The 12,339-nt window shown below is 45.9% G+C and overlaps 1 protein-coding gene across 1 annotated transcript in view; it reads left to right on the top strand.

The window, feature by feature from the left end:
* cop1 (COP1 E3 ubiquitin ligase) overlaps window positions 1–12,339 on the top strand; it is a 67,230-nt gene that overhangs the window by 35,396 nt on the left and 19,495 nt on the right. Inside the window, exons 13-17 of the mRNA XM_042335550.1 lie at window positions 4,534–4,642; window positions 5,957–6,038; window positions 8,151–8,267; window positions 9,798–9,915; window positions 10,410–10,534. Of these exons, the coding sequence (XP_042191484.1) occupies window positions 4,534–4,642; window positions 5,957–6,038; window positions 8,151–8,267; window positions 9,798–9,915; window positions 10,410–10,534 (551 nt within the window). The remainder of the gene's footprint in view (window positions 1–4,533; window positions 4,643–5,956; window positions 6,039–8,150; window positions 8,268–9,797; window positions 9,916–10,409; window positions 10,535–12,339) is intronic.

Here is a 12,339-nt window from a genome sequence, read left to right as displayed (position 1 = left end):
TTGAGCATGCTAACCATTACGCTAGGGGACTTAATACTCCGCTAGCCACTACAATAGGGGACAGAGAATTAATACTCTGCAAGATAGAGTGCATGCACTGTACATCACAGACCAGACATGAGAAACTCGTCAGTTTGGTTCTGATACTCTTAAGCCTACTGATGGGTGTCTGCATGTCAGATGGCAAAAATAAATGCGGCTTTTATAGGTCCAGTGAAGATGGGAAGTTTCTGCCAGTGATTGTGTGTGATCATGATCATCTGACAAATCTTACTGAAGCAGAGATGGCTGCTGGAGAGACCAGCAATCTGTCCCTGAAGAGTAGGGATTAAACTGAGTTTATCCACATTATTAATACCTCTTGTGATTCACAGGACCTTGCCCTCTATTGCACAAACTAGCTGTGAGTTTTTATTGGGGGGGGGGGGAGTGAAGGTGATTTTGGTCTGTGAGGAGAGAAGAGAGATTCATTTGAATCTGCTGTGACCTGTTAATGAATTTAGCCCCAATTCCCCTTCTGTCTGAATTGTAACACATTTAAGCCGATTAACAGACTCAAACAAGGCAGTCCCCCCAGAGGCAGTGGAGGTGGATCCAGCCTTGTTTGAGGATGTTAATTGGCTTGAATCTTCACCAGATTGTCCAGAAGGGACCGATGATGCTGGCATGTACAAAGTGGGTACATTTAAATGTTTTAAATCTAAGCTGCATTCAGACAAATTGCCAGTCTTAAACTGAATTACATTTGGAAAAGGCAAAGGATAAGCTTATGAAAGATTTTTACAGCAGGAAAAAGAATTTGAAAGATTTTTATATCTGGTCACCCAAAGGGCCTTTAGTGTAACTGAGACTAACTGTTCCTCCAATCCCCCACTTCCGCCGCTAGCTGCTTCTGTGCACGTTTTGCTATGCGGAGAGCAGCCCAGCTGGGAAGCTGCTGCCCCATACACCGATCCCGGCTCAGGTTATTGTAGGCAGTAAGGGGGAGGTAAGAATGCCAGAATCGAGCCAGGCCTCTATGGCTATGACTGCACAGCCCAGCTCATTGGCAGCACCTGGAAGGCCAGACCAGTCACTGGGGGGAGGGACTCTTCCTGCTTGCTTCCTGTTAAATCCGCAAGCCAAAGCCCTAAAGGTTAAGGTGGTCCTAGCTGGACAAGCAGTGGGAAAGCTTGCCAGACTAGTGCTATGGCAAGCTATGTGGTTTTTGCTGGTTAGACTCCAGCATTACCTTCCAATGCACACTCTGCGGTCCTCAAGCCTTGGCTCTTACCAACCTGCACCTAATGCTTCCTGGAATTAGGTAAACAGGATGTGTGTCCCCAGAGAGAGAGTGCACATTCCATTTCAACAATCTATTTCTGGGATTTCCATGTGTAGATGGGATGCATGGAATTCTCAGTTGGGTTAGGATACTCTTAAGCATGGTGATGGATTTCCACATGTGTCAGACACCCATCTGACCTCCTGAAACAATGAATGGAGTCAGGAAGCTGATGGAGGTTAAGCGTGGAGGTAACCCTCTCTCTGAGTCTCTTCTGATCTTCACCCCCACCCACTCTCACCGTAAGGAGTCTTTGTGCACTTCACTGTTCCAGTGCATGTATCTACGGTTCAGATTTCTCACTTGTGTGTTTTCCAGAAACATTTTTTTATTACAGAATGCTTGCATTTTCTACAGCCTATAGTATCGAGACATCTCAAAGCACTCCCTTGGGTAATTTCTGTCTGTATTCATAGGTGCAAACAGCAGCCAATTTGCACACAGCAAGGTGCCACAAACAGGCATGAAATGAATGGTCATCTTCTATCTAGGGGTTGCTGAGCAGAAAACTAGGAGAAATTCCCTTCTCTTTCCCAGTAACGTCACAGGATCTTTAAAGTCCACCTAAATGGGCAGACGGGACCTCAGGTTAACAGCTTCGCTGCAGGACTGCAGAGAACAACATCTCCTGACAGCGGCTTGGGGTGTCCTGGAACCAGAATGTTGCATTCTGTGTTTCACAACTCAGCTAGTGTTGAGAGCAGCAGGAATAGGACGTCCTTCAGACCTGCCAGGTTTCCATTAGTAATTTCTGTATGTGTGTTTTGTAGACAAATGCAGAAGGCAATTTGCACCCAGTAGGGTGCCACAAACAGCCGTGAAATGAATGACCAGATTCTATCTGGAGCATTGCTGACCCAGGAAACAAATAAAAGCTCCCTTCTCTTTTCCAATCATGTCACCTTATCTCTTCTCTCAGTTTATCCGATCATGGCAGATTCCAATGTATTCCATACTATCACCACATTCTGCCTGAAGAAATTGTTTCTGATCTCCATTCTACCAATCCTAGCTGTGATTTTAAGATCACCTCTTGGTTTCTAATCAGAAGGAAAAGTCACCTATCTATTCATCTGAAGGACAGCACCTCTGACCATGCGGCGCTACCCCAGCACTGCACTGGAGCTGACAGCATCAGATTCCAAGGCTGCACTCTCCACCTCTCAAAGCCAGTCAGGAACCTCGGTGTTCTGTTCGACCCTGAGCTGTCATTTCTCCCTCATATCCGCGCCACAACTGGCACCGCCTTCCATCACCTCCGGAATATCGCCAGACTACGGCACTACCTCACCCCTCACGCTGCTGAAACTCTGGTCCACGCCTTTATCACCTCAAGGCTGGACTATGGGAACTCTCTCCTCGCCGGCCTTCCCGGTATCTCCCTCCACAAGCTGCAGGTCATTCAGAACTCTGCAGCTCGTGTACTGTCCCGCACCAGGCTTCGGGACCACATCACTCCCACCCTCGCTCGCCTCCACTGGCTCCCCATCCCCCAGAGGATCGAATTCAAGATCCTCACCCTCCTACCTCTCTGACCTACTATCCCCCTACCTACCTATACCCTCTGTTCCTTTGGCTCCAGTCTGCTCCACATCCCCCGCCCCAACCGCCCTACCATCGGTGGCCGGGCCTTCAGCCTCTCAGCCCCTAGGCTCTGGAACTCTATCCCCCAGTGCCTTCGCCGCCTCCTCCCTTTCCTCCTTCAAGGCCGGTCTCAAGACCTTTCTCTTTGACCGTGCCTTCAGCTCCACTCTCGACTCTCTACCCCCTCCTCGCTCCCTCCCTACCCTCACCATTTCCCCCCTCCTCGCCCCCTCCCTTCCCTCCCCTCACCCTGACCATTTCCCCCCTGCTCGGGTCCTGACCCAACTGTACAGCGCCTTGGGATGTCCTCCCAACGTGAAAGGCGCAATATAAATGGAATCTTGTTGTTGTTGTTGTTGGAGCGTCAGCCTAGACTGCGAGCTCAATGTCCCAACGTGGGGCTTTAACCCACAACATCTGACTCAAAAGGCGAGAGTGCTACCAACTGAGCAAGACTGACGGCTCATTTTAAATCCCTCAATTATCATAATAATAATCCTTGCATTTTGATATTGGAAAACAGAAGTGCATTTTTCCTGGCGTCCAGACCAACAATCCCCCAAATAAATTGGTCATTCACTCCATAGCTGTTTGTGGAACATTGCTATATGCAAATAGGCCGCCGCATTTGCCTACAAATAGTCACCACACTTTATATCATATTCCATGAAATTCTTTGATTTGTTCTCATGAGGTGTAATGTCAAATGGAAGGATTATAGAATTATTTTTCAACACCTCCTAGTTTAATGTCATCAGCAAGTGTAGAAGGCTGCCCTCTGTTTCTACATTAAGCACTTTGAGATTCAGATGACCTACCGACATGGAATGCAATCTATAAATGCAAACTGTATTATTAATAATAACACTCACATTTGATTTAGAGACTTTCACATCGTCTTAAAGCACAACGTTTACTGTGAAGTGTAGTGACTGTGTATTTCATGGATGAATACAGGTAGCCGCCAATTTGTGCTCTGCAATGTCCTATAGACATCTTTAGTGTATTGCAGATGCAGGTGATTTATGTACTAAGCCCAAGGTTTTCAGTGTGAAAAGCTGGAGCCCAGTGCCGATCCCCGGGGTGGGGGAGCCCCGCTAGTTACTGTCACCAATTGGAGAGAGAATGCCCCTTATATCCCAGCCCTTCCATGTGATAATTGCCTTTGATTCAATGCCTTAGCTCACAGAATGCCTTTCAGTAACCATGGGCATCTTGCAAACTTCCTCTATTCGCACAAGAGTGTTAAGCTGCCTGTTGTATCAGTAAGTGAATCATAAATAACGAGTGTTAGCATCAGGGCAGTGTTGCCTCAGGCTGTGAGTCCTCCTCCACAAGCCAGAGCCATTCACCATATGTGTTGCATCAAAGTTATGAAGAATAACTGATCTTCATAAAAATGTAGCTAGCTGCGCTGCCAATTCTCCCCATATGCTGTTCTCACGGATTGAATTCGGCCTCAGTGCAAGGCAGGCTGAATATCTAAGGATCTGATAAATCTGCTTATAGTCATGAGGGAACAACTGCTGCAGATGGCTGTTATGCTGTGGTTTTGAAGTATGTTGTGAGGGATGGCTGTGATTGGGAGCACTTGCACTTCATCTGTCTCCTTGCCTTTATTTCAGCTGTATCAGCTGGAGTAGTTACCATAAGAACCTCTTAGCCAGCAGTGACTATGAAGGTACAGTCATCCTGTGGGACGGATTCACCGGACAGAGATCCAAAGTGTATCAGGTAATATAACTCCTATCGTCTCCATCTTCACACTGTTTTACAGTCATATTTATGAACAACGCTTGTATTTTTACTGTCGAACCTCAGCAAGCTCCACATCCAATCGCTGCCTAGTGTGGTGACTGTTTTAGTGGTGATTGCATGTTACGAATATTGTGTGATACAACACAAATAGTCATGAGGTGAATTTTTATCTGGGGGATTGTCGATCAGGACACTGGGAGAGAGAAAGTTTCTTTTCCAACACGATCCGCCAAAACATCTCACGGCATTCCAACCCTGGAGTGTCAGCCTGAACCCGCAATCTTTTCACCCAGAGTGCACAAAGCTACCCACTAAACCAGACTGACATTTACAAAGTATTGCTTTCCTCTTGATCATTAAACCCGCCCAGTGCTTTGGTGCTGGGACTTCAGTGTCCGCCCAAACATGTCCCTAGTGCTTTCTGTAACAGTTTGTCACAATCTGCGAGTGGAAGCAGCTCGGCTGATTATCAAGGTCTTAGAATATCCTCTTAAGATGCAAAGCTTTCTCCCTTCTCCCCCTCCCCCTGGCCCTAGGTTCATTGGTGTGATGTGCTTAGACTGCGGGTACAAACAAATAGGTTATTCCGCAGTAGAGAAGGGCCACGGCTCTTTAAGCCTCAGAAACTGCACAACAGCCACTTTGGTGATTGTCTCCCTATAACTCCTCGTCTATGAAGGTCTTCCTTCGGGAGCCAAAACTGTTTTTGTGTTAAACTCCAATATTAGGGGAATTTAATTTACTACTTCATGTTCTTAACTTTATTGCAAGGCTGGTTATTGTTTGCAACAGTTGTCTTGACCATTTAAGATTGTAAACGGTCTTATTTACAATAAACGTAAATAAGAAACGTCGGTAAGTTCAGTCGTCATTTGGAAACTTGGCGTCCCTTTTGGCAGTAGTGCCCGACCAGACCAGCTGACAAATGTTAAAGTGGGAGGATTGTAATCCTGGGGCGGTCAGGCACTGTGGTCAGTTGTTAATCAGCAGATAAAATATTAGCACAGGTCCAGGGTGTCATCACCTGACTTGCATGGTGATGTAGGTACTGTACAAGTGTGTGGACTGAAATGCCAGGCTTTCTACACATGACAGCTGCACTGAAGAGTATCACCATCTCTGGCTGAGTGGTTCTCAGGCCCTGGGGTAAGAGAGGCTGAATAGGCTGTCTAATCCAGCTGAGAGGTAAATGCCTTGTTTTGCTGTCCACCCAGGAACCAGTGCTCTAGCCTTGATCTATTGTATGTTCCATTGTATTACCTGTGCCTAAAGGCAACATTCTCATTCCAGGAGCATGAGAAGAGATGTTGGAGTGTAGATTTCAATCTAATGGACCCCAAACTCCTAGCTTCTGGGTCTGATGACGCTAAAGGTAATGTAAAGTTCCTCTTCACTGGTACTGACGTGGCTGTCACCCCCACTGTAGCGCGGGCACTGCTCTGTGCAGGTTCATATATACCCACTGTTAAACCCAGCCACATTAGCCCAGCACCTGCAGGCTTCAGTTCCCATTTACAGCATAGAAACAGATTGTAGTAAGTTAGTGAGTTAGAACAACAACGCAGACCTGTGATCACACCCAGGTTCTTCCCTTTCATGTAGCTCACTGATAAACTTGTGGGCCGTATTCTCAGATCAGTTGAGTTCAGATCCCGTGACGTCCTTCTCAGATTGTATAGCGTAGTAGTAAGGTCACACGTAGAGCTCTGTATTTTGGGAGAGTACTGTGTCACCACAACATAATGGGCTGCCCAGGGTCTAGAGAGTGAGGAGAGCAAAGAGGATGATCGCCAGTGTTAGAAGAATGAGCTGTGAGCAACAATTAGACAAGCTCGGGCTCTTCAGTCTTGGAAAGAGATGACTCAGAGGGGACCTCATAGAGGTATGTAACATTTTAGATGGGATTGAAAATGTAAACCCAGAACAATACTTTCAGATTTGTCAAAACAGCAGGTTCACAACAGACACCAGGAAGTTTTTTTTACCCAGAGGGTAATTATCAATTGGAACAGGTTACCAGGAAGGGTTGTTGAGGTCAGGACACTGGGCTTGTCTAAGAAACAGTTTGATGCTGTGTTGGGAGGAGAGGAAGGTGAGGATTCTAGAAGGATGAGGTCAAGTGGGCTAAAGGGGCTTATTCACCTGAATTTCTCTTGTGATCTTGAGGGTGAAAGGCTAACCTCCCCTTTGGTCACCCTTCCTGCCCTCCACCCCTCCTGATTCCAACCCCCAGCTCGGCTCCAATTCCTTGGCTGTCCAGCGCCTTAGGACATCCTCCTGATGTGAAAGGCGCTGTGTAAATACTGTGCAAATTTGTTGTTGTTAAGGTGCCGAGTCAGGGAATGCCGGTTTTGGTTAAGGGGTGGACGTTGAGTTATTTCTGTGGAATATCGCGTTCTGAGGTGCTTGAGTTTCTGGGTATGTGGAGTAATCAATAATAGTTGTACTACTGTAATAATTCTGGCATGTCTTTTTGAGCACTGATTGCATTATTATTTAGCTAAACTAAATGTGATAATTACCTATTACATACAGAATACCTCTTTCCATTGTGTAATGAATGGCCTCGGGGAGTCTAGGCCATTAACTCGCTGTTTAAACGCCATTAAATCTGTATTCCCCTGAATGTCACAGTTACAGCTGTACTGCAGGCAGAGTGGGCACGTCCCAAACTATACCCAGCATCCAGCAAAGTGCTGACCCTGACTCGTGGCCCATCACAGCATCTTCCGCATGGAATGGTTCATTACAGTTCATTTTTGGTACATAGTTTACAGCAAGCCATATGTGCACTGGGCTCTAAACGAGTGTGTGTGTGTGTTTGTGTGTGGTCGGTGTGTGTATCGGAACGTGTATGTATCAGGGACGTATATGCTGCAGTGTGGAGTGTATTGTGCTAGTAATGTGCACAGTACATACATACCTACCACAGTAATTGCTGTGGACCAGGGGCACCATGTGGTCACAGTGAGTTGAATGAAATGGCAAAACTCCCTGGGAACAGGCTTCGTAGCAGCACTAGTGGACGCCGGACTCTCGTTCGTCCCCTGTTGCTGGTTTGAGCACTGTGATAGGAAGGTTAGCGTTTATACAGATAGGAAGCGATCAGTGACTTGTATTGTCGCGGGGAGGAGGCTGTCTCATACCCAGGTTGTGTATTGTGCTGCTGCCCTTTGTTATCGTGGTGGTAGGCAGCAGAAGCTCGGTTAACTTATATTGTCCCATCATTCTTGATCAGCCAGGTGGAGAATAGGTTGTCCTTCCTTATGAATAGTATTAATCGTTGAGAAACAACTTTCATTCTCATTAGGCACTGTGTAAATGTAATTTGTTGTTGTTGAAAAAAATGGGCATCTTTAATCTGATCCTCTGAAAAGTAGAGCTGATGGATTTGATGCTAGAAGCGGTTCTGTTAACCATGTTCTGTGTCCCACAATGCGTTGCCGGCAATGACTCACTCTCTGAATGTTGTCATTTATCGCAGTGAAGCTGTGGTCCACAAACCTGGATAACTCAGTGGCGAGTATCGAAGCCAAGGCCAACGTTTGCTGTGTTAAATTTAGTCCCACTTCAATGTACCACCTCGCCTTTGGCTGTGCAGGTAATGTCCAGCATTCACTCCTCGTGACAGGCTTGACTGAGATTCTTGCATTTGATAAAGCACATTATCACGTCTCAAAGCATTTCATGGAATATACTGTAAAGTGAATTGACTGTATTTTTGAAGGAAGGACAGCTGTGGGTCGAACCTGACCCCTAGGTTGCGCACCGGTTCGGTGAGGTCAGAGACATTAACAGAAGCCAAGGAATATGGCTTCCGTCTTGTTGACAGCCGTGGATTGAGTGACCAAGCTATTTAACTATTTATTTTTGAAAGGATTACCCCTGGAAAAGCCATCCGCCAATCAACCAATAACTGAGTTCCTACTAACTGCTAGGTAAACAGAAGTGTGTGGGGTAAGAAAACATCCCTAAGGTTCGCCCCGGGCAGGAATCGAATCCGGGTCCTCTCGCTCTCAGGCGAGCGCGCTAACCTATGGATTTTCCCCTGGGCAGTGCAATGAATTTGGATTCCGATGTCCCTGCTCACCTTCCCATTACAGCTTTAATCAGTTCTGAATTTACCGTCTTTTTTTAACAAGAACTTTATTCATGAGGACAGAGCTATTTACTGGGAGCTGCTTTCCATCTCCCGGCTGGGTGAGCAGGGTTGTTACCTAATTTGCATTGCTGCAGTCAGATGACTTGCTTTCAGGCTTTTAGTGGGGAAAAAAAGGGCAAAAGCAGCAGAAAAAAAACGCCACTGAGTCGGAAGGTTGTGGGTTCAAGCCCCAAGTGGTGACTTTTGGCTCACAGTCTAAGGCTGACACTGCAATACAGTGCTGGTGGGACTGCTGCATAGACCCTTGTCTACCTGTTCAGGTGGACGTTAATGATCCCATGATACTTGGAAAAGAGAAGGGAGTTTCTCTCTCGGTGACCTGGCCAACAATCCTCCAAAGTAAAATTGGTCACTCACTTCATGGCTGTTTGTGGGGAAACTGCTGTGTGCAAATCTGCAGCTATGCTTGCCTATAACTACAATGACTACATTCAGACATGTCCTATGAAGTGCTTTGAGATGTTTTAATAATAATAAAATTATCATTGCATTTGATATAGCACCTTATCGTGTCTAGGGGACATCTCAAAACATTTTACAGAATGTACTGCAAAGTGAATTGACTATATATTTTGAGGGATTATTATACTGGGAGAAGCGATCCACCAATCAACTAACAACCGGGTTCTTACTCACTGCTAGGTAAACAGAGGCGTGTGGAGTTAGGAAACTTGCCTAACGTTTCGCCCTTCCCGGGAATCGAACCCAGGACCTCTCGCTTGCGAGCCGAGTGCTCTAACCAATATGCTACAGGACTCCACAGGGTTTTGAGGTTATGGGCGGTGTATCAAATGTAAGGATTATTGAATAGAAACAGAAAGCTTATAATAATCCTTGTTATTATTACCAAGCACTCTTTGGAAATTAGATTTGAAAATGAACAGTTGCTGAAACGAGTCTGACCCACATCCCCCCACACAGTAACACCCTGGCATTGCTCACTGTTCACTAACTTCTTTCTCTTCACAGACCACTGTGTCCACTACTATGATCTTCGAAACACTAAGCAACCAATCATGGTGTTCAAAGGACATCGGAAGGCTGTGTCTTACGCAAAGTTTGTGAGTGGAGAAGAGATTGTATCAGCGTAAGTTATTTTGATGTCTGCCTGGCTGGGGTGGTCTGTCTGTATGTCATGGCTATGGTGGGGTGGTCTGCAGTCCCACCACTGGGCTCTGACTGGGAGGTGTGGCTTCGATAAGACGACCCGATCCCTACCCAGAGATGCCTCGCCTCAAAGACAAGTGTGAGCGGGTATTGAGGTGATAATCACTCTCTCTCTCATTCTCTCACATTCAGTCACTTTCACTCACACTCAATCACATACACTCGCTCACACTCACCCACATTCACTCGCTCGCAATCACATTCGCTCACTCTCTCACACACTCGCGCGCACACACACACAGGAATAAGGCACTCCCCATACTGTATATTGGATTTGTCTCTCTCCAAACTTTCTTTAGGAGTTGTTGAACTGTGAGCTTTGTAGACGATGTGCTGACGGCATGACTGTTATAGGAGGGAAGTCAGGTTTTTGTGTGTGTGTGTAAAGCTCCCGTGTCTGTGGTTTGTTTGCAGCTCCACGGACAGCCAGCTAAAGCTCTGGAATGTCAATAAACCTCACTGCTTAAGATCATTTAAAGGACATATCAACGAGAAGAACTTTGTGGGCTTGGCATCCAATGGGGATTATATTGCCTGTGGTAAGTAATGGTTATCCCAGCCCAAGGGAAGCATTAAAAAACTGGTCTCACAAAACACTTCACAATTACTGGAGTGTGGTGACTGTTGTGGTCAAATGTAGCAGCTGGTTTGCACAGGTAAATTCATGGAGTGAATTACCAATTTTATCTGGGACTGTTGGCCAAGACACCTGGAGAGAGAATCTCCCTTCTCTTTTTAAATAGAATTATGAGGTGCTTTAACGAGCAAGTGGGACCTCAGTTTAACATCTGATCTAAAAGATTAGTGCCTCCAACAATACAACACTTCTCTTGTTCTCCCAACATGAAAGACATCGTATCAAATGTAAGGATTGATTAGGATTGATCAGGTGATATTATTTCCTTACTGGCCACGCTCCCAGGTAGAGATGTTCCTGCTATATGGCTCTGGTTGTGATCACAACCGGGTTACACTGTTGAGGTATAACAGAAGCTTCAGAGCAATCAAATCCACAGCCGTTTCACTCAGCTGAACTGCTTAAAAGAACTAGGAAAAGTCAGCGACTTCCCAATTTTGGCTTATTTCTTTTGTGGAGTTGGATTTCCCTGGAGCTTCACTTGGGATTTAATGAATAAATTACATTTCCACTAAAGGGATTTCAGGCCAACAAGAGAAACCTGCTGTGTTTCAGCAGGAGGGCTGTAACCAGCAGCTGGTGCTCAGGCACTGCCTTGGCAAAGCTTCCCTCAAACATGTTCTTTGGTCTGCTGGGTGTCTGACACTCGCGGAAACTCATCACCGTGCTAAAATGCCTCCAAGCCAGACCCAGTTCCTTGTATGCAATTTACACATGGAAATTTCCATGTATTGGAATGGAATGCACATTCTCTTCCTGGAGGGACGCATCCTGCTTACTTAATTCCGGAAAGTATTATAATAATAATAATCTTGCATTTGATAGAGCGCTTTTCACGTCGGGAGGACGTCCCAAAGCGCTTCACAGAACACACTGTAAAGTGAATTGACTGTATATTTGTGGGTGAACACGGTAGCCAACTGCGCACAGCAATGTCCCACAAACAGTCGTGGATTGAAAATGACCAATTTATTATTGTTTTTGGTTTTGGAGGGATTATTATTAGGCGTGTGGAGTAAGGAAACTTGCCCAAGGTTTCGACCTGCCTGGAATTGAACTCAGGTCTCTCACTTGCAAAGTGAGTGCTCTAACCACTGAGCTAATAATAATCCTTGCATTTGATATAGCGCCTTATCACATCTTCGAGACATATCAAATCGCTTCAGAGAATATACTGTAAATTGAATTGACTGTATTTTATGGGCAAAACACGGGCGCAGGTTGGCAAGAACCAAGGCTTGGTTGGAGTGTGCATTGGGCTAACTGGAGTCTAACTGGTTAAAATTGAATTGTCAGTCTTGTATCCCAGTTTCCTGTCCAGAGGTTCTCCACGCAGAGTAAGCTGGTCAGTTGCCATTCAAGTAGGAAACAAAATATTGGGAGAACAGGAAGGGAGGAGGCCGGGAAGCCTGTTCTACTACTTTTATTAGATCACATCAGATCTTTAATCCCACTTCCACAATTTTTCTTCATATTCCTTAATCCCATGGATCTGTCCAACTTAAAATCAGCCCACCTCTCTCTCTATCCGTGCCTGCTGGGGCCATGGCTTCCAAGCTCTGGGTGATGGCTCGATCTTAATACTTCGTCCCCTTGTTTTGCATCCCAGCTAAGTTCCAGCCAACCTCTCAGCTAGGCTAAGTCTCTTCAGACCAGGTATTAATCCAGTGAACCAATGCAGGACACTCCCAGGATAATATATCCTTT

This window comes from Callorhinchus milii, unplaced genomic scaffold, assembly GCF_018977255.1.
Source record: "Callorhinchus milii isolate IMCB2004 unplaced genomic scaffold, IMCB_Cmil_1.0 Scaffold5, whole genome shotgun sequence".
Taxonomy (NCBI): Eukaryota; Metazoa; Chordata; class Chondrichthyes; order Chimaeriformes; family Callorhinchidae; genus Callorhinchus; species Callorhinchus milii.
This window is presented reverse-complemented; position numbering and strand designations above follow the sequence as displayed.